The 24,843-nt window shown below is 47.4% G+C and overlaps 1 protein-coding gene, 1 non-coding gene and 1 pseudogene across 3 annotated transcripts; 2 read left to right on the forward strand and 1 right to left on the reverse strand.

Moving 5' to 3' along the window:
* Positions 1 to 8,216: 8,216 nt before the first annotated feature.
* On the forward strand, positions 8,217 to 8,289 carry TRNAA-CGC (transfer RNA alanine (anticodon CGC)). The gene has a single exon. It is a non-coding gene; the product is annotated as a tRNA-Ala (tRNA).
* Positions 8,290 to 8,575: 286 nt separating this feature from the next.
* Positions 8,576 to 11,802, forward strand: LOC123190220 (26S proteasome non-ATPase regulatory subunit 8 homolog A-like; annotated as a pseudogene).
* A 150-nt stretch (positions 11,803 to 11,952) lies between these two features.
* LOC100286402 (serine/threonine-protein kinase CTR1) lies at positions 11,953 to 16,644 on the reverse strand. 2 transcript variants are annotated; one of them, XM_044602823.1, is made up of 15 exons: positions 15,942 to 16,644; positions 15,392 to 15,696; positions 14,812 to 14,956; positions 14,604 to 14,719; positions 14,262 to 14,470; positions 13,941 to 14,195; positions 13,825 to 13,865; positions 13,652 to 13,720; positions 13,448 to 13,548; positions 13,280 to 13,364; positions 13,082 to 13,180; positions 12,919 to 12,987; positions 12,701 to 12,832; positions 12,530 to 12,624; positions 11,953 to 12,404 (listed from the first exon to the last, which is right to left on the reverse strand). In XM_044602823.1, the coding sequence occupies exons 1-15, from the start codon at positions 16,413 to 16,415 to the stop codon at positions 12,320 to 12,322; spliced, it is 2,280 nt and encodes a 759-aa protein (XP_044458758.1). In that variant the 5' UTR covers positions 16,416 to 16,644; the 3' UTR covers positions 11,953 to 12,319. The 2 variants fall into 2 exon arrangements, with proteins under 2 accessions (XP_044458758.1, XP_044458757.1); XM_044602822.1 differs by having other exon boundaries at positions 12,112 to 12,404; positions 13,941 to 14,198; positions 15,942 to 16,643.
* Positions 16,645 to 24,843: the final 8,199 nt, after the last annotated feature.

The raw sequence follows: 24,843 nt of genomic DNA on the forward strand, positions 1-24,843 counted from the left end.
GTGTCATTTGAGGGCAGCCATGGATCCCGTCAAATATTTGATCATATCACCTGTGCCAACCCTCCAAATCATGCCAGCCTTAATGACACAAATACCTTGGAGCAGACTACGCCAAACATAGCTCATCCTTGGTGTTGCTACAGAATTCAGTACCTCGCCGTGTGGGAAGTATTTAGCTTGTAGGACTCGTCCACACAGGGACTCCGGACACTGGATTAGCCGCCAGACCTGTCGTGATAGCATTTGCAATGTTAAAAGCATGCAAGTCACGAAAGCCGAGGCCTCCCTGCTCCTTCGGCAGACACATTCTTTCCCACCCCACCCAGTGGTGTCACTCCTCCTCATCTTGATTTGCCCAATGGTGTAGAATTATCGTTGGTAGGACAGAGAGCTCCCTATACGTCGCCCGTCAGCGTCCGTTCATCGCGGCTTCGCTGAAGCGGCACGCAAATAGGCCGGCCCAATTATCACAGGTCGAGCGAAAAAAAAACGGAAAAAGGAATCGCACGCGTGGATCGAACTCCTGACAACATTCAAGATTCTAGCGAGCCAAGCCACCCGAGCTAGCAACCTACAACGGTGTTAACGCAGCGCCAGTCTTAAAGTATGCAAGACGGCGGCAAAATCCTTTTTTCGAAAGAAATCATTTTTTTAAATATACGTTGAACAAAATTTAAAAGAAAGTGAACCTTTTTTTGGAAAAAAACACTGAATAAATTTCAAATACACAAATCAACATTTGTAGTATGCGTCAAACAATTTTTTAATGTATGATGACCACATTTTAAATATGCAATGAACACTTTTAAATATATGCTGAACAATTTCATAACATACGGTGAACATTTGTGTAATACACGATGAACATTTTTATAATGCTAGGTGAACTATTACATAATATATGATGAACATTTTCTTAATATGACGAAGATTTTCGTAATACACAGTGAACTTTTATATAATAAATAAAGAGAAGAAAAACAGAAACAGAAAATAAAAAAGGAAACATAAAAGAAAAAAAATAAAAGAAAAAGGAGCCAAAAAATAAAAAACCGGAACAAAACAACTGAAAAACGGACAAAAAGAGTGAAAAAACTGGAAGCAAAAAACCATGTAAGAAAACGAAAAAAAAACCCCGCAAAGAACAGAGACGGAAGTAGCAGCGAACGAATCCCGTACGTGGGCCGGCCCAATCGGAGGCTTGCCTCAGCGAAACCACAACGATCTTGACGCTAACGAGCGTCCAATAGGGTTTGCCGGTAGGACACTGCCCATCTTGTAATCAAACTGACAAGCTGCCACCATACACGGACTCGCTATTTCCATGCAGGCACAGCGAGGCGTCTAGTTTTTCCGATCGGGGCAGGGGCAGGGCACGTGCATGCAGTGTGCTGGAGCCGTAGATGGCACTGGCAGTGGCAAGCAAGCTGGCACGACTCGGCCCAGAATGGCAACGAACTGAGGCCCGGGGTCGGGGTGGCCCAGAATGCCAGCGGAACACGTACGTAGTTACGGCGACGCCGATGCTGTGACATCTTTCGTTCTTCGTTTTCCTGCAAGAAACCTTGGAACTCAGAGATCGCGTGATCCTTCTTCTGAAGCAGTAACGCAAAAAGATCGATCACATCACATCAGACGGTTGGGCTGGAGGCAGGTGGAGGTGGTGCGTGCGGCCAGGCCAAACGAGCTCGATCGGAGGCGCACAAGCGCCACGAGCGCGCACAGTGAACGTTGCAGAGGGTTGGGAGTTGGGAATTTTCTAGCGACACTCAGCGACATGACAGTATAATCAGCTTAAATTCCATCATGTCGTCCCGGCTGTCCCCGTTCCTATCTTGAGCTTGAGGAGACCCCCTTTTATTTTGCGCGGTTGCTTGAGGAGACCCCTGCCCTCTAAGCATGACACTGACATGTGCAGAGCAGACATCCCCGTAACCCGAGCCTGAACTTTTCATGTGTTCGCTCAAGTTCCAGACCGCAAATTCAATGAACTCTTATCCGAAGAAAAGAATCGACCCCGGTCGGTCCACCCTGGCTGGGCCGCGGCTGCATTGAAACCCAATCAACTGTACGTTAATCAAAGCAAGCTAGCTGCCCAACGGCTACTTGCCGAGTTTTTTCCCCTAGAGGCGATCTAGGGTTCCACCAAACCTCCGGCGGCGACGGCGGAGTCCACGTAAAAACTCGCGGCGGCCGAGTCTATCGGGCGCCGGGGGACATCAACATCATGAGCACGAGCAGGAGGAACTTTTGCATGGCGAATCCACCGTCAACGGTGGTGCTGGGGGAGGTAGAAAAGATGAAGGCGACGGTAAGCGGTGAAGGCGATCCATTGGACGGAAGGCAGAGCAGAGAAGTTAGGAAGGCAATAGCAGGAGAGACCGGCAAGGGCACATCGGTGGGAGGAGAAGGAGGTAGCGGGAGTAGGGGTGGAGAAGAGGTAGAGGAGGAAGATGACGAGTGGGATTACTACGGCCCAGAACCGGATCTGGAGGACAAATTTGCAGGTATGAAGCTACATGGAGAGGAGGAGGATGATCTTGATTTATCAGGGGAGGTAGAGGAATTGATCCAGGGGGTGAGGTGGCTAGGACTGTTTCGTGTCCATACAACCAAACCTTTCAGTCATGCCGCGCTATTGAGGCAGATGAGGAACGCCTGGGCGGCTGCGCAGGGTGTCACTTTCAATGTTAAAGGACCCAATCTTTTTCTGTTCCAGTGTCATTGTCTCGGTGATTGGAAGCGGATCATGGACTGGGGGCCTTGGATCTTTCGTTATGCTCCGGTAATACTGCAGGAATATGATGGCTTCACTGATGTTGCAGAATACAAACTCAATAAAGTTCCAGTATGGGCTCGAATCAAGGGTTTGCCAGATGGCTTGACAGCTAAGAAGGAGCTCGCAGAAAAGGTAGCCGCTAAGGTTGGGGAGCCACCCTTTACAGTGATAGTCAATGAGGGTAAGATAAACCCTTCTAGTACATTGAGAGTACGAGTTTTTGTGGATGTTGACAAACCACTGGTGCGTTTTGTTCCGATAACACTTCAGAAGAGGAAGAAATACCCTGTTTTTTATGAGAGGCTGCCGGACTTTTGTTACTACTGTGGTTTGATGGGGCACGCGGTGGAGGAGTGCGGGGATGGAATTCATGATCCCCGCACATGTGAATGGGGAGATTGGCTTCTGTGGAGCTCGGACCTCCCGGCTTACACTACAGGAGGGAGAGGGGGTACGGAAGGGAGGGGTAGAGGAGGTAGGACAGGAGGAGTAGGTGGAAGAGGAGGGAGAGGAGGCAGACAGGGTAGAGGAGATAGGGAGGGAGAAAGAAGGAATTTTGCAGAGGAGGATGGAGGTTCTCAGACTATGGACTACACACACCAGGTCAGCTCAGAAGAGAATCAGAACGCCCGCAAAAGACTAGTGCGTGCTGACGGGTCAGTCAATGTGAGAGGACAAAGTTTCCCTAACCTCTCGGGGAAGGTGGCCGACACGGTGTTGTATTTGGAGAGCAAAGGAGAGGAGACAAACCAGGTGACATCTACAACACCAGGCAGAAACCCTATTGTGAAGAGGAGGAAGCAGGATGGCAGGCGCCAGGATGAGGATGAGGTACTCGAAGATAAGGCGGTCTCCCACGAGGAGGACCGCCGAGCCCAATGAAACTGTTGTGCTGGAATTGTCGCGAGATTGGCGACCCCGCGACGGTTAGAGAGCTCCGCGATCTCGTGGAGGCATGTGCGCCGACGGTGCTTTGTATTGTGGAGACGCAGTTGGCAAAATACCACGTGGAAGGATTGGCGGGTACTTTAGGGTTTTCTGGACGTTTTGGAGTAGATAGTAGTGGTAGAAGTGGAGGTTTATGCTTGTTCTGGAAAAATAATGTTGATCTTGAAATAAAGACCTTTTCTCGCTATCATATTGATTCAGTGATGAAAATGCCTGGATTGGAACCATGACGTTTGTCTTGTTTTTATGGTGCAGCAGATAGGAGTATGAGGTACAAGATGTGGGATACTATGAAAATTTTACGGGGGGAGAATGCACTACCATGGGTGTGCATGGGAGATTTTAATGAAATTTTAAGGCCAGAAGAGCAAATGGGGCCAAATGAGCGTGATAGTGCTCAGATAGAAGGTTTCAGAGAAGCAGTTGATGTTTGTGAGTTAACGGACCTTGGCTACAAAGGGTTGGATTGGACTTTTGAGAAGAGAGTTGTGGGGGGAGAATACTGCAGGGTAAGACTTGATCGAGTGCTGGCTACGGCCAGTTGGTCAGCGTTATTCCCGTATGCCACGGTTGAACACCTAACTACAGCAAAGTCGGATCATAGCCCAATATTATTGATCAATGCGATGGAGGCAAGCAACCAGAGAATTGCCCTTAAAAGGCCTTTTCGTTATGAATGCATGTGGGAGAGCGATGACAGGTTCGTGGATACACTTCAGGAGGCATGGGGTCGGGATCAGCCGGCGGAAACTATGGCGCAGCTTGCGGCCAAGTTGTCTTCGGTTGGGACCGCCCTGAAACAATGGGGCAAGCTGTCGTTTGGCTCAGTCAGACAGGAGTTGCGCAGGCTACGACAACAGTTGACTCAGCTTAGAGAGGACCCGACGCGTGTTGGGCCGGGAGTGGAAGAGAAAAGGGTCTTGGATCGGATTGTTGAGTTGTCCTTTCGAGAGGAGACTATGATGAGGCAGAGATCTCGCATGGACTGGTTATCTGCGGGGGACAGTAATACGCAATACTTTCAGAGGAAAGCGAGTGCTAGAAGGGCAAAGAACACCATAACACAGTTATAGAAAATAGATGGAACGACCACCTCTGATCCGGAGGAGATGGCTGAGATGACGAATGAATTTTATGAGAACTTATACAAATCAGAAGGATGTATAGGCATAGAAGAAGTTCTGTCACATATTCCGGTAAGAGTTGATGGTAACATGAATGCAAGGCTCAATGCGCAGTATACAAAAGAGGAGGTTAAAGAGGCATTTTTTCAGATGTTCCCAACAAAAGCATCAGGGCCGAATGGTTTTCTGGCGCATTTCTTTCAGAGACATTGGGAACTATGTGGTGATGAGGTAACTGGCGTGATTATAAGATTGCTCAATGGAGAGGACTCACCGGAGGATATCAACCGCACGGTCATCGTTCTTATTCCCAAGATAGCTAGTCCAAAACTGATAGCATAATTTCGGCCTATAAGTCTTTGCAACGTGATCTATAAGATTGCGTCAAAGGTCTTAGCAAGTAGGCTGAAGATTATTCTCCCCGAGGTAATTTCTGAGGAGCAGTCCGCTTTTGTGCCTGGGCGTCTTATCACGGATAACTTCATAACAGCTTATGAGTGCCTACATTACATGAAGACCAGGAGAGTGAAGGCAAACCATTTTGTGGCTCTGAAGTTGGATATGATGAAAGCATATGATAGACTTGAGTGGCATTATTTGAAAGCAGTGATGCTCAAGATGGGTATCAGCCCACGTTTTACAGATATGGTTATGAGGTGCATGTCTTCAGTCACTTTCTCAGTTCTTTTTAATGGTGGCAGTCTTCATGATTTCAGGCCAACAAGGGGGATGAGGCAAGGGGATCCCATATCCCCGTACCTATTCTTGTTAGCCGCGGAAGGCCTCTCGTGTCTGTTAAAAGCCCAAGGGGTGGGGGTCCGAGGACTGTCAGTGGCGAATAATGCCCCAGCAATCAACCATTTACTTTTTGCAGATGACAGTCTCTTGTTCTTTGAAGCTGATAGTGAGAGTGCTACACAAGTGCGAGATGTGTTGAGAATGTATTGTGATGCTTCGGGACAGCGTATCAACACTGGCAAATCCTTTATATTTTTCAGTAAGGGTGTGCCAGAGGCCACACGAGATGAGGTAAAAGCAGTTCTAGATGTCCATAATGAATCACTGTTAGAGAAGTATCTTGGACTGCCAACTGATGTAGGTAAAAACAAGGAGGGAAGCTTTAAATATTTGAAAGACAGAATATGGAAGCATATCCAAGGTTGGATGAAAAAAATGCTTATCTGCAGGGGAAAAGAGGTGCTTATAAAATCCGTAGCGCAATCTATTCCGACCTACTCAATGTCGTGTTTCAAGTTGCCCCGAGGTCTGATTGAACACTTAGACGGTCTTCTGCGGAAGTTTTGGTGGGGCAGTAAAGGGGGTCAGAGGAAACCAGCATGGGTTTCTTGGAAGACAATGTGCAAACCAAAAAACATGGGTGGAATTGGTTTCCGGGACGTCGAGCTGTTTAATTTGGCTTTATTGGCTCGGCAAGTGTGGCGACTTCTGCAGGATCCCGAATCATTGAGTGCTCGAGTTCTACGAGCGCGTTACTTCCCGGAAGGCAACATACTTGACGCTGCACTGGGCGCACATCCCTCCCAAGTATGGCGATCGTTGATGGAAGGAAAAGAATTGCTTGTTCTAGGGTTAATAAAGAGGTTGGATCGGGGACAGACACCCGCATATGGGAGGACAACTGGTTGCCGTGTGACTATAAGCTGAAGCCCATATGCACTATATCACCTGATCCACCACAGCTTGTATCAGAGTTAATTGATGCTACAACGCGCACATGGAACAAGCAGGTTTTGATCGAGCATTTCGTCAGCCTGGATGTGGATATCATAATGAATATACCACTAAGTCTCCGGGTGCAACGTGATTTCTGGGCATGGCACTATGATCGGAGAGGGGGTTTTACCGTAAGGTCAGCATACAAGATGATTAGTGCCATCAAACATCAGAGAGAGGATTGGTTGGAACACAGGACGAGCCACTCAAATGTGGAAGCCGAAAGTAAGGCTTGGTCTCAGCTATGGAAAGTTAAAGTCCCATCTAAAGTAAGGGTATTTGTATGGAGACTAGCTCACATGTCGTCACCGACTGGTACAGTGCGCAATGAGCGAAACATGGCCACTTCTCCAGCTTGCGGGCTCTGCGATGAGGAGGAGGATTCATGGCGTCATTCCTTGTTTGAATGCCGGATGGCACGATGTGTTTGGGCGTTGGGAGATGAGGAGACCCTGGAGCATGTGATATCAAACAGGAGTGAAGATGCAAGGCTTTGGTTGTTTTGGCTATTTGACACGTTGAACCAACAGGACCTTGCCAGGGTGCTCATCACCATGCGGGCGATCTGGTGGGCTAGGAGGAGAGCAATTCATGATGACGAATTCCAAAGCCCTCTTTCTACAATGTGTTTTGTGAACAGATACTTGGAGGACCCGGAGATCGCTGCCAAACGCGCTCCAACGCGTCCCTCGCAGCCGGTGGTACAAAGGCAGCGCAGGTGGATCCCGCCGGGAGAGGAAGCAATGAAGATCAACGTAGACGGGGCTATCTCTCGCCAAGGAGGAACGGGTGCATCGGCTGTTGTGTGTCGGGACAAAGAAGGCAACTACCTGGGATCTTCGGCGGTGGTTTTTGAAGGATTAGTCGACGCCCCAAGCTTGGAAGCTCAAGCGTGCAACGAGGCGCTTGCCCTTGCTCAAGATCTATTGCTGACACATGTGATAATAGCCTCGGATTGCATGCAGGTTGTTTCGGATATTAAGGGGGCGACGTCATCTTCCTCTTATGCTTTTGCAATTGAAGAGATTAAAGCTAGAGTTACAGACTTTGTAGGAGTTAAATTTCGTTTTGAAAGTAGGGAGGCAAACTTTGAGGCCCATGCCTGGGCAAAGGCAGCCTCGTCTCTCCCTACGGGTCGCCATCTGTGGCTAGGGAACCCGCCAGACATTATATGTATTCCTCCGGTTTTAGCTGATCAATAAAATCCCTAGTTACACCTCAAAAAAGCTGGCTGCCCAATGTTACATGGATCAATCTAGAGTGGCCCAAAATGACGCCGTCGAGAGTGCGGTGTCAAGGGCCGTTACAGCGTTTGTATCTGTCTATCTTAAGTGACGCGTGGGTGCAGTGCAGTGGATGAGAGCGGCATGGCAACAGGTAGAGTGGTTGAAAAGCGTCTGAAAGTCGGTTCTGAACCAGGCCGGACCGGAGACCACTCAACAACGCACCATTTTAGCTGTCAGTGGCCGCAGTCGAAACTAGAGTTGAGTATGGATGGATGCAGCGTAGCCATCGCGTGCCTGAAGCTGCACGGATGCATATGTGCGGTATGTGTGCATAGGTTCCAGCAATAAGCTTGTGCACGTACCGTACACGTAGATGAAAACTTGCGGATTGCAAGGATCAACAACGGGGGTGTAGCTCATATGGTAGAGCGCTCGCTTCGCATGCGAGAGGCACGGGGTTCGATTCCCCGCACCTCCACCTTTTTTTTTTTATCAAATCCCGTTATATTCAATATGTTTTTGCTAACTTGAATAACAAATCATCGTACCCTTTTTTTTTGCGGGAATCATCGTACCGAGAGGGTTCCCATCCCAAGGTCCGCCACCGGAGCACGGACGCGTATTCTGCAGCGCAACGGTACTCCATACGCATTCCGTTCTTCCCATCCACCTCACGCACGATCACGACCGTTAATTCCCCACTCTACGGCTCACAAGACCCCCGCAACGACGCCAGTGGCACCATCTCCTCCCGCAAGAAAGAAAGCCCACAGGAACAAAAGTGGCCGAGGAAAACCACCAGGACCAACGGAAGAGCGAAGAGGGGAACTGGGAACGGCGAAGCTGCTGCCGCCATGGATCGGGAGCTGGAGGAGGCGAACTGCAAGTTCGCGTGGCTCAAGCTCGCCTGCGCGGAGGACGAGCTCGACACCTGCGCCACCCTGATCTCGGAGCTCAAGGTATCCACCCACCTACCCACGGCTCGACTTCGTCCCCGTCTTTTTCCTGCGACGATGAGGAAGGGGGATTCGGTACATTGACGCCTTTGCCCGCTGTATACGCGATGTTTCTGAAATCCGGGGTATTATGGTGGATGCGCAGGGTTTGTTTGGAGAATTCGGGAGTTCCGCGGCGCGGGGGATGGGGTTTACGAGCGGTTTTGGGCGAGTTCCAGGGAGTTTTTCTTTTCGATTCGAGGATCCATTTCCACCTGGGTTTGATCAGGTTTGGGAGATGGATGGGTGGGTCGGGAATTCGGGATGCGCTCCCCGTTGGTTCCTGAAATTTCCCAACTGTACTGCTGCTGCCTAGGGTTTGATGCGATTTGCTGGAAATGAGGGGAGGAGTTGGGGCGAGGGTTTGCAGTTCTGGAGATGTGAAGATCCAGTTCCACAATAACAATGTCAACACTGATGTAGGTCCTGGTCTGGGGATTCACGACAGGATGCAATGCTGTGTTTTTTGTTTTGAATTGTCAGGGTTTCACTTAAATTCAGCGTTTATCATCAGGTGACATGTCTCCTCATTTCGTTGATTTCAGGTTCTTCTCACAAAGTTTCCTAGCCTGCCACCATCATTTAAGAATACACCCAATGCAGTTGCGGAGCTGAGACTCGCAAGTAAGCACTTGCTCCTGGAAAAAAACTGTGCTCTGTCCTTTGTCATGCTGAACCATTTTTATTTTCAGTTAAAGGTGGGATTCTGAACCAATTTAAGAGAAATGCTCCTATAAAATGGAACCCAAAATTCTGCATATGGAGTTTCATCCAATTTGAGACGTGCTATGTAGTTGAAGGTGTTTCGTGGAATACTCTTTTCAGGATGCGTGTATTGAGCTCTGTATGTATGTTCGCTGGTCATGGACTACAACTGCAATTCTACAAAGCATTCTCCTGAAGAGAGTATTGTTGTCACTCATAAATGTTCTTTACACCATTTGAGAAAGCCCTGTTCACTACATTTTTTAATTGCAATCTACTGTACCATTTTGCAAGTGTGTAGTAGACTATAACTGTCCTACTGTAAGACTGCTGGCTACATTTTTGCATTGCAATTTACCATTTCATCTAAAAACTGCAAGTCTGGAAAGCATTTTTCATGCTACGGCATCAACTCTAAGAATGCTGGCTACACTTCTGCATTGCAGTTTACCATTTTGCAATCTACATTTTTGTATAAATTAGTTGTGGTGACTGATCGTGAAACTTTCAGGGGCCATATACGAGTTTGCTGTCATCTTCAGCATCAGAGTTAAGGACCAAGATGCATTTGAGAGGAACTTCTTCCAACTAAAAGTCTTCTACATGGATACAAGGTTTGTTTTCTACTTAAGCACATTTTGGTCCTACGTACTGCATAGATTCATCCTATGTAGTCATGCACGTAAATTATCTTTCTAGCTTATTTTTCTTGTGCCAACACGCTTATGTTTTTCCTAAAAAACAATTGACATTTCAAATATCTAGATCGTGGACATGCACTTCCTTGATACAATCTATTTGATTGTGGTGGAAGTTATGTGTTGTGACCATTAACCTTTGGTTTAATCACTATCTAGTACCTTGGCATTCTATTCCTCACAGCACCTATAAGGAATGGCAGGTGCCAGCAGGACACCCTTGATATAAGTAATCAAAATGCAATTATTAAGATTCTTTCGTTCAGCAGTCAGCACATGGTTTCATTGTTTGTCATTTGTCAAGTCGACATTGTTGAGGAATGAGGATACGTTTATGAATTGTCTTAATCTGTGCGACCTCCTGGATTTTTAGGAGCACGATTATCTTGTGGCTAAAAGATGCCGCTGAACATTTCCACATAGATATTCTATCCTGGAGCACTGTATTTCTGAACTTATGTTTGCCGAGTGCTATTGATATTGTGTTTTCTTTTGTGATTGTCCATCAGAAGCATACTCCCACCATCACCAGAAGAATATCGAATTTGGGGGCTTAATCTTCTGAGGCTGTTGGCTGAGAACAGAGTAGCTGAATTCCACACTGAGCTGGAACTTCTGCCCCCCAGAGCCCTAGACCATCCTTGCATCAAATATGCAGTCGAGCTTGAGCAATCCTTTATGGAAGGTACCTACAACCGATTAACCAATGGTCAGCGAGCTGTGCCACATGAGACATACCTCTACTTCATGGACCCTTCTTGCTGAAACTATTAGGTGAATGAATTTACATTACGTTTTCTACATGGCTCGTGTGGTGAAGTTCCTGATTGTGTTCTCTACGTCTTCTTTTGCAGAGATGAGATAGCTGATTGCAGTGGTCAGGCATACGATCACTTGCCAGTGGATGGTACCAGAAAAATGCTGATGTTTTCCTCTGAGCAAAAGCTTCTGGAGTACATATCAGAGGTAACTATTAATTTCTCTCGTCTTCTGTCCTATCACCATGTTTTATATGAATAATGTCATAGTGAATCGTTGGCGTCTGAATAATTTAAAGGGTGGTAAAACACATCTTGTTAGAGGCATGAGTGCAAACCACTAAGCTGCTACTCTACTGACATAACCATATGCGTACTAGTAGACTAGATTGTATGATTGTTAACGCTGCCACTTCCTGACTATACAAGTACTCCTTATGTTGGCAGATACAGCATGAATGGGAGGTTCAGAATCATTCAGTCCTTTTCCACATGGCGAAGGTCCAACCCCGTGTCGGCATACAAGCGCATCAGATGATCAAGCGATCTCTTTGCTACGCACGGGAGCTCGAGCGGGTAGTGTAACCTGCAAAACACTGTGGATATTGTTCGACGAGCGGATGGTATAACTTGCAAAGCGAGGTGGATTTTGTCCCATGTAGGTAGTCCGTGATATTAGTATTTTGTCCCAAGGAACGATCAGTCTAGATGCTAGATAGTCATGTCTCGTGATATGCGTTCTCCTTGCTGAAATGCTGGAATTTCTGTTGAAAACACAGGCTGGGGACTGCTTGACGATGCTAAAATCGATGAGATATGTTCGGTTCCAGTATGATGCTCCCCTGTCGTGAAATTCATTTAAGTTCAGTTCAGTTGGATATGTTCAGTTCCAGTATGATGCTCCCTGTTGTGAAGTTCATTTCAGTTCAGTTGGATGCTTTGATGGAAATTGGGAACTCAGCATAGGATCATGTGAGCGGTTAAACTTGTTATCAAATCTATCTCCCATTTTTCTAAAGTGACGGCGCTATTTCTCAGCCAGTAGAACTATTTTGACACATTCAGGACATTATACATAACCAGCTCACTGACCCTCGGGAGCTTTGAATTTGTAGCTCAAATCACTATACAGAGACAACATGAATGGTCAGGAAACGAGTCAACATACTCGATGCAGCATTGCACTTGTGCTGCCTCAGCTACCCTCCCATGTTCCTTGAGGAAACTAATTCCTTATTCCTTGTTGTGCATTAGCTTTAATCGACAGAGTAGAGAAAAAAGAATGGCCGGCCAAGAATCGACTGTCATGAACCGGATCACTGCATCGTCTTAGAGTAACACCCACGGGACTGTCATGAACCAGATCCCTGCATCGACTTGAGCAACTTCTTCAGCGTATCCACAATGCTTGAAAACGAAGGGCGCTGCCTTGGGTCACTGAAAATAAAGCAAAATCGTGTTATCGATGATGATGTTTTGTTTTAAACTTAGGCTGAACTAATGGGTGCCGTCACTTGAAATTTTGATCAAGGTGGCTGACAGGTCATGGGAAATTTGCTTACTCAGACCAACAGGATTCAACAAGAGCAGCTAGCTCTGGGATGGTGTCTTTAGGGATTGGCAGCCTTCTGTTCTGGAATGCAACTGCCCCTACTACCTGTAAATATTACTCCAGTGAATCACGAATATCGCCTTTTTTTCTATACCATATAAGAAACACAGAAATAGGTTACTTGTGCTGGGCCTAGGCCGCCCCATGGTTGCTGCATCGTCAGGAGCTCCCATAAGATCACGCCAAAGCTGTACACGTCACATTTCTCGTTGGATGGCTCGCCACGGAGAAACTCTGGCGCCATCCATTCTGGCTGCAGTTAACCAGAATTTGATATTAAGAATCCAAAAAGATGTAATGGCGAGTTACTAACTGAGTAGACTGTCATGCAAAGCTTACTGTTCCAGCGACTGATTTGGATGATATGAAGGTGGTCGCCTTAAATCTGGACAAGCCAAAGTCACCTACCTGAAGTTGTATCAAGGATAGTAAATAATGGGACAAAAGCAGAAGAGCCGTATTCGACCGCGCTACGCCATTTGGGAAATGAACTCCAACTAACCTTTACGGACCAGTTCTTATCCACCAGCATGTTTGGTGTCTTCAGATCCCAATGTACTATAGGAGGGTTCAGGCAGTGGAGATAGTTGATGCCTTTTGCCTGCAGTTTGGTCACAGCAATGCTTCATATAACATTCAGTGAAACGAGTAACGTTTCAGGAGCATGCTTATCTGTAGAAGTTGGTATTGCAATACATACAACATCTAATGCCATGCGCAAACGCCGCCGTAAATCAAGTATTTCCCCACTAGAAGCTTTGCTGATGAGACGGAAGAGGCTCCCTCTGTTCACAGCAGGATGATTCAGTGATTCTGTTTGGTGCAGGGAATTAGTTCATTTTGCCCGTGAAACTGACTGAGGGTTTACCTGGGCAAGTACTCAGTTACTATCGACAAATGCGGGCATTTGGTCACTGCACCCATGAATAGTACCACGTTTGGATGGCGAACTCGTTTCATGATAGAGATCTGCAAGGATCAACAATGTGCCAAGCTAAAGAGAATGGGACAGATTGAGATCCATACTAACCACAGGTGAAGTTTTGATGCAAAAAAGAAACGGTGAAGCAACCTCTCTAAGGAATTCTTTGAGCTGAGCTTCGCCAACACCCTGGTCTGTAAGCACTTTTACTGCAACATCCTACATAACCAAAACTACAACCTCAATTTCATGATCTCTGCAAAGGATACTTATCTCATTGCAGAAAAAAAAGGTTTCCATAGTGAAAGGTCTACAGTACTTACAGAACCGTGCCAGTCAGCTCGATAAACAGTACCAAATGAACCTGCATTTTCAGTAAACTGTGATCAAATCCACAGAATGCAGCAAGTTGATAAGAAAACTGAAGCTAAGCAAGTACCAGCGCCTATGCGTTCCTTGAGCTCAAGCTCATCCCATGATATCTCAAGCCAATCCATGGCGAAAGATGACTCAGCGAGCAGGTGTTTCGGCAGTGTAAGACCAGGGATGTTCTCCTTATTGACACCCTCGGTGCCGACCTCCATCGCCTTAAATTGCCTTGACACTTGAAACACTGACATGTTGTTGCAGTTGTCATTCTGCATGACCTGACCGCATTTTGTGTCTGCTTGAACAGGGTTCTTGTCCCCGGCAACTGCTACAGTACATGATCAATCAGTATGCTCATCTGCATGGCCTATATATATTTTGTAGATTGTACCTGAATATTGAGAATCTGAGAACACCGAGTTGCAACGATCGTCAGCTATCGCACGATTCCAAGCCGCAACCGGTGCCGCGTAGTTTTCCAAACTTGCCGTGCAAGAAGTCTTGAAAGGTGAAGACACAGAGGAGAGCAGCTGCCCGTTGATGGACGAGTCTGGGCTGCAGATGCTCCCTGGCGCAACGACGAGGTCCACGACGTACTCCCTGAGGAAGCACCAGTATAATTACAAAGCAACCTGAGCAGATATCTGTCATATGTTTACTCACTACCAATGCATGACATTGATCAACACAGAATGCTCAAAAAGTTTGTGCAAAAAGGACTCTACATACATACCTTGAATATCTTCTGTCGTTTTCAATTTTGACAAGGCAAGAGGACCGGTGAGGCGCGGAGCAGTACTTGCAACCTTGCGCGATTCGGCATGGCAGGCCGATAAAATCTGCTAGAGCCTGCATCAGTTTGGAGAAGATGACAGGACTGAAAATAACCTGCTGGCCTAAAGTAGCATGGATCGCAACGGTAAGTGAAACAAGCCGGAGACCTTGAATAGAATGGCGCGATGCCTGCAGAACCCAATGGACAGGCGGCCGATGGGGACGACGACGCTCTTCTGCTGCTTCCTCAGCCGCTTGCTGCCCGCCTTCCACCGCATGTACAGGTCTCCGTCCTCCGACCTCAATGCACCCCTTCAAACACCACCATCAAATTTAGCTGAAATTTGTCTGCTCAGATTATTTACTGGAAATTTTGATCAACAAAGCTCAAGTTGTATGTAACGAATGGCATGACAGCATGGAGGTACAGACAGGAACGTGACCGGCCATGGTGATCGTTTGATCCATGATGTAACTGTGCTACGTTTTAAGACATAAAGTGGTCTCTGAAATTGGAGTGTTGTTCACATGTTCGTCGGTGCCCAGGTTCCGAGGTTCACGGACGAGCAGGTCGTCAACTTGCATGTCCACTGCTCTATCGAAGGTCAGTCACGGTCACACTCACGCAGTCACGCTCACAGGGAGCACGGGCACACACGGGCGAGACATGCATCAACACGGACCAGGCTAACCTTTTCTTCGAAAGCAAATCAAGTGAACATCGATCGGAGGAGGTGACGTACGCACCCCATGTGGTCGGAGACGAGCAGGGCGAGGCGGCGGACGAGGTCGAGCGTGGCGCCGAGCGCGCGGTAGAGGTCGAGCGCGCGCCGCTCCAGGTCGACCAGCACGGAGTCGCCGCACTTGTCGACGAGCACCACCTCCAGCGACGACTGGTCGCTGGCGTCCACCTCCCGCAGCGCCGCCAGCGTCGGCAGCCGGCGGCCCTCCCCCTCGTCGGCGTTGCACATCGCCCACAGGTGCGGGTCGATGCCCATGATGTTGTAGAACCCGTGCGCGATCTTGTCACCCCACGACAGGCACCCGTTCACCTGCACGCGAGCCCAGTGAATACATGATTTATCTAAATTTTCTCGAGCGCATCCGGTCAATAACCATGTCGCCTAGAAAAATCTGGCCAATGATGAAGCTGAAGGTCGCACGCCTTGATTGGCCCCAAGTTGCAATTTTCAATGTGTATGCATAGCATCATCGGACATAAACAAATCAATGGAGAAGAGAGACGTACTGGATGATTAATTTATCAGTTGGCTATTACCCAGAGCGAGACTATTACCCAGAGCCGGTAGGAGACGGCGGCGGCATCGGCGGGGACGTCGGCGTGCTGCTCCGCCGCCGCATCGCCGGGGCCGAGGCGGCGGACGAGGAGCTCGGGCGGGACGCCGGCGAGGAAGGCCTCGGAGGTGATGCGGATGGCGAGGGAGAGCTGCAGGTAGTAGCTCTCCCTGGAGCGGCGCACCCACGTGTCGTCCCTGGCGACGGACGACGCCGGTGCGAGGGATGAGCCCGTCGCTGCCGTGGAGGTGGAGGCGGTCGCGGGCTCGGTGCCGGTGAAGGCGCTCCCGGCGCTCCAGTGCGCGGACGGGGGCGCGGCGGGGGCGGGGAGGTCGTCGACGGGCTTGAGCCGCCCGTAGTCTGCGAGGAGCGGCAGCCGCGACTCGGCCTCGGACAGGTCGAAGGCGGGGTGAGGCGCCGCGGGAGGCGGCGGCAGTGGTGGCACGAGGTTGTGTAGGCGGCGACGGTGCGGCATGGCCGGAGCCCGGAGACCGGAGCTAAACTGCTAGACTGCTAGACAGCTATGCATGGGAGTTCGGCGGGGAGGTGTAGGTGGTTTTGGCCTCGAGCAGCTAGGATTCACGGTTGCCGGCCGGAGACAGCCACGGACAAGAGAGAGAGAGGGAGGGAGGTTTGTCTGTGAAGCGTGACGGCGGGGTTGAAAAGCTTCGGGGAGCGTGTGAAGAAGAGGAATGGCTGCAAAATACTGTAGCTCGCACTTTGCATGTCGGCCCTTGAGGTTTCCGTGGCCTCGTCCCCGCTCCCGCGCGGCCGTGGTCACCGGAATCACGAGGGTGCGCGGGCATAAAGGGCGCCGCCGGTGCACGTGTGTCGGGGGGCTCGTGGCCTCTCAGAGCGGCGCCGCGTGTGGCCGCGGGGACACCCGTCGGCCGCTGGGTCGTCGAGTCAGCGCGCGGGGTGGCGTGCGGCTGCCGTGCGCGCGCCGGGGGCGGAGGACGAATCTGGCGCCGCGCGCCTTCACCCTATCCACACGATCGACCACACCGGGCTCGGCTCCCCGCCCGGCAGGAACGCACGGCGGCGCCGCCCGACACAATGCACCAGTGCACATGGTGGTGTGCTCGCGTGGCGACCGGTATTGCGGTGCGGTTCCCGTGGTCTCACTGGGAACTGCAATGGCGGTTGTACGCTCCTAGGAGTTGGTTCCCGTGATAGTTGGATGCAGGGTCGACTAGAGATGATATAAGAGGGGTCTGACTCTAATAAACCAAATGTTATAGGCTGAACAAGGCAATGCTCATTTGGGACTTGCTTGAAAAGGACGTGCATAGTTCCTGGAAGAAACAAGGTTGTCAAATGCCGTGACCTAAGGTGATGTGTGAACAACCATACTTAAAATAAGAGTGCAAGTGGTCATGGAGCCTGTTTCATGTTCTCACCCGTCAGCCCAAAGACCAAAGTTTGTTAATTGGTTCTCTCAATGCCTGTAATTCTTAATCATCAAGCTAATGGAGGTTATCCACACTACTAGACCCAGAGGCGGAGGACGAAACAAAATTAAGGTGTGGCGAAGTTTAAGCAAAGAACTTTTTGGTGTGAATTAAAACAGTCAATACACACTAACAATGCACGGTACAAATAAAAAACCAAATACATTAAAAATGTTTTCAATAGAAAAACAACCTAAAACATACCGATAAAGAAGATTTCACTAGCGTCTAGAAGACCCAGGCAATGACGGTGCCATTATCACTGAAAGTCTGAAATCACTATAATTGCATGATACAAATTGTTCAATTTCAGAAAAATATACCTCTGCCTCCCCCTTTTCCATTGGCTTTGCTAGCCTCTTTCCTTCCCTCTACATTCACTGCACCAGCCGACGGCCGTGAGCCCGTGATGGACTCAAAGCTCGCTGCGACGTTGCCCCGAGAGAATGATGCTGCGCCGTTACTCCTTGACGCCGCCTGCCAGCCCCAACCCTCAGCCGCCGCAGTGCGCCCGGCGGGGCAGCGCCCGGCCACCTACTTGTTCGACACCCCGCCCCGCCATTGACCGTCCCGTCCTCCTGGCCAGCCGCCGCCGTGATAGGTTTGGCCGAGCGAAATTGCTCCCGAGTGCTAGGTTTGGTCGTCTGCGTTTCGTTTCGATCTGGCTCGTGAACGACCTGTGCGTGCAAAGTGCGAAGGGATGCGACTCCTGCAGCAGCTCGTGGCCCATCCGCTCATGACCCACCTGATGGCATCCAAACGGGCGTTTTTCTCCAGGTCTTTAGCGATTTTCGTGACATACTAATTAGCGTAGCCAGCGACTGAGCGACCAGGGAGACGATGCGTACATATAAAAGAAAATTTGCACCCGATCAAGGTATGGCAGGCGCCACACCTTGCCCACTGGAGGCCTTCGCCAGTGACTAGACCGTTAAGATGGCATGTGAGGGTGGTTCGACTTGTTTGGGAACCCAGTCACAAACGACTAAAAATTGGGCGTCAGATTTTTATACATGGCAAGTTTGATGTTTTTCATGACAATTTATATTGGCGCTTTGATGATAAATTTAGTTTGTAAGCACGGTAATTTTCTGACAATTTTTTATGTGATCTGAGGCGGATTTGACATGCTCGTCAATTAAATTTGTTATCGCCTGTGATAGCCTGGCTTATTAGAGATGATAGACTATGCATATCAATAAGGAATTTCTTTTTTTTCGGAAACCCATTCAGACAGAACTTTAAAGTTAAGTGTGCTCAGCTTGGAGTAGTTTTAGGATGGGTGACCGACCGAGAAGTTGCTTCCGGGTGCGCACGAGTGATGACAAAGTGCGCAAAAAGAGATCTGTGGGACCAGTCTAGGTCCCGCCAGGAGTAACGACCACCGGCGGGTGTGTGTGGGGCGTTACAAATTGATATCAAAGCTGACCCTCGCGGTTACACGGATGTTTGCAGATAGGTGCGCGGTCATGTTGTTCATGACGTTTGTGACCCGTCGTGGCACACAGCATGGTACATGTACCGGACTGGATGCACAGACGTATGTGGCGAGAGAACGTTCCTGTGGCCCGACGAGAACGTCGGTTCCTCTGAGTGGGGGTGTATGTGATAGCTTGGCTTATTAGCGATGATAGACTACTCATAACAATAAGGAATTCCTTCTTTTTCGGGAACCCATTCGGACAGAACTCCAAAGTTAAGCGTGTTCAGATTGGAGTAGTTTCAGGATGGGTGACCGATCGGAAAATTGCTCCCGGGTGCGCACGAGTGAGGCCAAAGTGCGCAGAAAAGACTACTCCCTCCATCTCGGCGAATAAGTCATTCGCGTAGTTTTAGGTCGACGATTTATCTAAATATGTACTATATGTGATAAAAAATATATATTTAGAAATTACATATGTGTAGAAATATAGTGATATACTTTTCATGACATATAACACATATTTAGTTTTTCAAATCGATGACCTAGAACTACACGAATGACTTATCCATCTAGACGGAGGTAGTAGTATTGATCTGTGGAGCCATTTTAGATCCTGCCAAGAGTAACAACCACCGGCGGGTGTGCGTGGGGCGTTACATCACCAAAGAACATAATTTGTCATGAAAACGTTCGATTTGCCATGATAGAAAATCAGACGTCAAATTTATAGTAGAGTCCTTCAAAAAATAGCAAGTGGAAAGAAATTACATGTTAGGGCCTATGTTTCACTTTCAGGTACCATATCATCCAGTGAACAAAACTATTTGGCTTTGGGCGCTTTCTCGTGAATAGGAGCTTGGTAGGCTACACAGCCAGCCATCTTTTGCTTTGCTTGTAAGCCATTAATCCTTGGGATAAAATATTGGGTTTTATCTTAATTCTGATTGCAAGCACAAGCAAAGCTGCATTTGGGACTGCAGCCTTTTCACTTTAATTTGTTGAGAGATCATATCCCAGTAATCATTCTACAAGTTTATCCGTTTCAGCATTATGGGATATGATTCCCAACTAATCATTCTGTAGTGTCTCAAGTTGCATCAATTTTCCATGATACCCCCTCCGTATTAAAATACAAGACAAGGCACTTTTTGTCACTATCCCAGTAATCATTATATCTTGATACATATTGTTCTAGCCTATTAACTGCATGATGAACATATTTGCCATGCTAGCCGGGGGTGGTAGGTTAAAAGCTACATGAATTGTTGGCCCCACTGATATTGCAAACGACACGCTCAAAACAAATGATGAATAGTTTCTCCCCGATCACAATAAAACCTTTTCCCCTTCCTTGCCATCGAAGTTTGGCCAGGTTATCTTTGGTCAAAATTACACCTTCATGTAAGAACCACATAAAGATCATTATTTTCAAAGGAACTTTTTATTTCTAGGTGTACTTATTTTGAAAGACCGGACCCGTGGTAATAGCTTCATCGTATATCGATTTGGACTTATTTGCTTCAACCGAAATGAGTCTTGATCTTCAGACAGGTTGACAGTCATCACCACTAGACCAAATGAATCCACCCTATCGACCTATCCCCAAGTAACACCCGTGAAAACTGAATATTCAACGGCGTAGTTTCTAACATAGAAGAAATAATCACATTCTTACGTTTTGTGATTTTATAAAGGTTTGGGTACCCTACACTTCACAGGGTATTACCAACCCGAGTATCTTTCCAAAACAATGTAGTTTGACCGTTGCGTACTACAAATTCTCCCCTCTGGAAGAAATCATCCTTCACCCTCACTAGTCCTTTTCAAAAGGGTGATTCAGTTGGTTTTGTCATCACATAGGATAAATTCTTTGATTTCAGGTATTAGTTGGTCAGTAGCTCCTACCAAACACCTTCCTTGTTATGTAGTTTGAACAACTATTTACTGAGCAGACATTTGTTTGTAACCTCAAAGTCTTATATCCAAAGTTCAAAATGATGCTTTGAGTGTCACACAATGTCGCATCTAGCTAGCAATACTTCTACTAGTGTCTGTCACCCTGCTAGAAGAACCTCGATCTATAAAAATCTAGTCTTTTTCATACTACTTTGGATACTACAAAGAAGGATACCATAAACATTGACAAGCTAGTAAGGAATGTGTTTATTAGGATGAGACACGCTCCATATGATAGAAGGTTTCCCTTCTCATTACTGAGCATTTTCCCTGCAAAAAATAAAATAAAATAATTACTAAGCATTTTCGATGTCCTTTGGCTGAAGCAGCCACTTTACTTGAAGGGTTAAAACTTGCATTACGGCTCGGATACAATAACATTTTGGTGCGGATGGACAATGTAACAATGGTCCAAGCTTTGAACGAAGACGAAGGCTATTCGATGGTTGCATCGCCTGTTTTATCTGCTTGCTGTAGTGAGTTTTGGAGTTTCGAGAAGGCTTGTATCGAGTTATGTAATAAAGAGTCGAACGTAGTTGCGCATGTGCTAACAGGGTGGTGGGGACGCAAAAACCAACCTGCGGAGTGGTTCGAGTCACCTCCAGGTTTATTGTTAAATTTCTCACAGGCGATGTAAATGTGTTTGAGGTTAATAAAACTAGCTATTATGACCTTCCCTTAAAAAAGGTTTCCCTTCTAATTAATTACTGACCATTTTCTTAGAATGATCCTCAATTATTTTTAAGACTTTATCGTGAAGCCTGCGAAGGTCAATTGGAGTCCCAACATATTTAAAAGAAGTGAACCAACCTCACAGCTAAAAAGTTGCTTCTATTGATGTTGTGCCACCTTGTCGTTTTCAAAACAGAACAACTCGCTTTTATGAAAATTAATCTCGAGTCCAGACAATTGTTCGAGCATGCAAACGATTAACTTCAAGTTAATGCCTTTTTTATATCATGTTCCATGAAGGTAATAGTGTCATCAGCAATACCACAGGACTGGAACTCTCCAGTCCATAAGGTGCGAGATAAGTCCTTCAACTCATCCGTCCTCCTTAGCCCACGTTACAAGGATAGCAAACATTACCGACAACCACATTAAACAAGGCTGGGCAGGGGATCCCCTTGGCGTAGCCTCTTCATGGTTTGAAAATAATGACCAATGTTATCGCCAAGCGTCACCCGAAAACTGACTCCATGCGGGGGCGGACCTACGTTGGAGCCTGTGGGGGCAGCTGCCCCCACTCGTTTTTTCCATTCGGTTGTACATGTTGCTGCCTATACTTGTGTGCCCCCACTAGGATGAGTACTCTGCCCCCACTCAGCCCGATTCCTGCTTGTGTATTTTCAAAAGCCCGTTTACTCTAAACTGTGAAGAAAGTAAAGAAATAGCCCAAAAACAAATAGGGTGTTGCAGCGTCTAGCCTGCAAGCCTGCAGATTGCATTGTTGGCTTGGCCAGCGGCTCGCTCAGATTTCCTCGTGCACACACGCACCCACACGAGACGGCCGAAGCCCTGACCTTGCCGCTCGCAGCCGCCGGCTCGCTCCAACTCCGGTGGCAACTGCTGACTTGCCTATATCCGTCCCTTGCGGCCTTGCACGACGTCACCGTCGCACAACCCTGATACTGTAATTTCCCTCTAATTGACATCAAAGTGAGCCGTATAACATCTAGGTTTTTCTCCTTGCGTTTTTTTGTTAGTTTGCAATTTCAATCTTATAAAAACTAAGATTGAAATTCAGCTGTTTGCAATTTCAATCTAGGCCTTGCATGTGTGCTATCAGATTTGTGTATAATTTATTCGTTTGCCCATTCCTTTCTCCTTTTGAAATCTAGATGAGCCATACAAAACATTAAAATATGTGTATAATCCATCAATTTTGATAATTAGGTCAATTCAATTGTTCAATCATTTTTTGTGTCACATACAAATTTTAATATGCAATTTTCTACTTAAGGGCAATATTGGCTACTTCAGACTCATAGGCTCCAATTCGAATCAACTATTATAAAAAATTCTAACAATCATTCATTTGTGCACGCACACACATCAAATGTGATATTCATATTGATGCAAACACACACATACATCAAATGTGATATTCATATTGATGCAAATCATTGTCTCAAATTTTTAGTTTTTTTCACTTCACAATGAACTTGATACCTTGTGAAGAATGAGGTGATCATGCACAAATTTTTAGTTTATACCAATACTTGCCTTGCTAGTTCGTGAATATGCCCATACATTTTGCCCCCTCTCAATTTTTTCCCTGGGTCCGCCCTCCTGAAGGAAATATGCCCTAGAGGCAATAATAAAGTTATTATTTATTTCCTTATATCATGATAAATGTTTATTATTCATGCTAGAATTGTATTAACCGGAAACATAATACATGTGTGAATACATAGACAAACAGAGTGTCACTAGTATGCCTCTACTTGACTAGCTCGTTAATCAAAGATGGTTATGTTTCCTGACCATGAACAAAGAGTTGTTATTTGATTAACAAGGTCACATCATTAGTTGAATGATCTGATTGACATGACCCATTCCATTAGCTTAGCATCCGATCGTTTAGTATATTGCTATTGCTTTCTTCATGACTTATACATGTTCCTATGACTATGAGATTATGCAACTCCCGTTTGCCGGAGGAACACTTTGGGTGCTACCAAACGTCACAATGTAACTGGGTGATTATAAAGGAGCATTACAGGTGTCTCCAAAGGTACATGTTGGGTTGGCGTATTTTGAGATTAGGATTTGTCACTCCAATTGTCGGAGAGGTATCTCTGGGCCCTCTCGGTAATGCACATCACATAAGCCTTGCAAGCATTGCAACTAATGAGTTAGTTGCGGGATGATGTATTACGGAACGAGTAAAGAAACTTGCCGGTAACGAGATTGAACTAGGTATTGGATACCGACGATCGAATCTCGGGCAAGTAACATACCGATGACAAAAGGAACAACGTATGTTGTTATGCGGTCTGACCGATAAAGATCTTCGTAGAATATGTGGGAGCCAATATGGGCATCCAGGTCCCGCTATTGGTTATTGACCGGAGACATGTCTCGGTCATGTCTACATTGTTCTCGAACCGTAGGGTCCGCACGCTTAACGTTACGATGACAGTTATTATGAGTTTATGCATTTTGATGTACCGAAGATTGTTTGGAGTCCCGGATGTGATCATGGACATGACGAGGAGTCTCAAAATGGTCGAGACATAAAGATTGATATATTGGAAACCTATATTTGGATATCGGAAGTGTTCCGGGTGAAATCGGGATTTTACCGGAATACCGGGAGGTTACCGGAACCCCCCGGGAGCCATATGGGCCTTAATGGGCTTTAGTGGAAAGGAGAAAGGAGCAGCCCAAGGTGGCCGCGCGCCTCCCCCCTCCCCTAGTCCTATTAGGACTAGGAGAGGTGGCCGGCCCCCCCCTCTCTCTTTCCCCCTCGGGGAATCCTAGTCCAACTAGGATTGGGGGGGGGGGAGTCCTACTCCCGGTAGGAGTAGGACTCCTCCTGCGCCCTCCTCCTGGCCGGCGGCCCCTCCCCCTTGGCTCCTTTATATACGGAGGCAGAGGGCACCTCTAGACACACAAGTTGATCATTGAGATCGTTCCTTAGCCGTGTGCGGTGCTCCCTGCCACCATATTCCACCTCGATTATATTGTAGCAGTGCTTAGGCGAAGCCCTGCGACAGTAGAACATCAAGATCGTCACCACGCCGTCGTGCTGACGGAACTCCTCCCCGATGCTTTGCTGGATCGGAGTCCGGGGATCGTCATCGAGCTGTACGTGTGTTAAGAACTCGGAGGTGTCGGAGTAACGGTGCTTGGATCGGTCAGATCGGGAAGACGTACGACTACTTCCTCTACGTTGCGTCAACGCTTCCGCAGTCGGTCTGTGTGGGTACGTAGACAACACTCTCCCCTCTCGTTGCTATGCATCACCATGATCTTGCGTGTGCGTAGGAAATTTTTTGAAATTACTGCGTTCCCCAATAGTGGTATCAGAGCCTAGGTTTTATGGTTTGATGTTATATGCACGACTA

The sequence above is a fragment of the Triticum aestivum genome, chromosome 2A (genome assembly GCF_018294505.1).
Source record: "Triticum aestivum cultivar Chinese Spring chromosome 2A, IWGSC CS RefSeq v2.1, whole genome shotgun sequence".
NCBI classification, from domain to species: Eukaryota; Viridiplantae; Streptophyta; class Magnoliopsida; order Poales; family Poaceae; genus Triticum; species Triticum aestivum.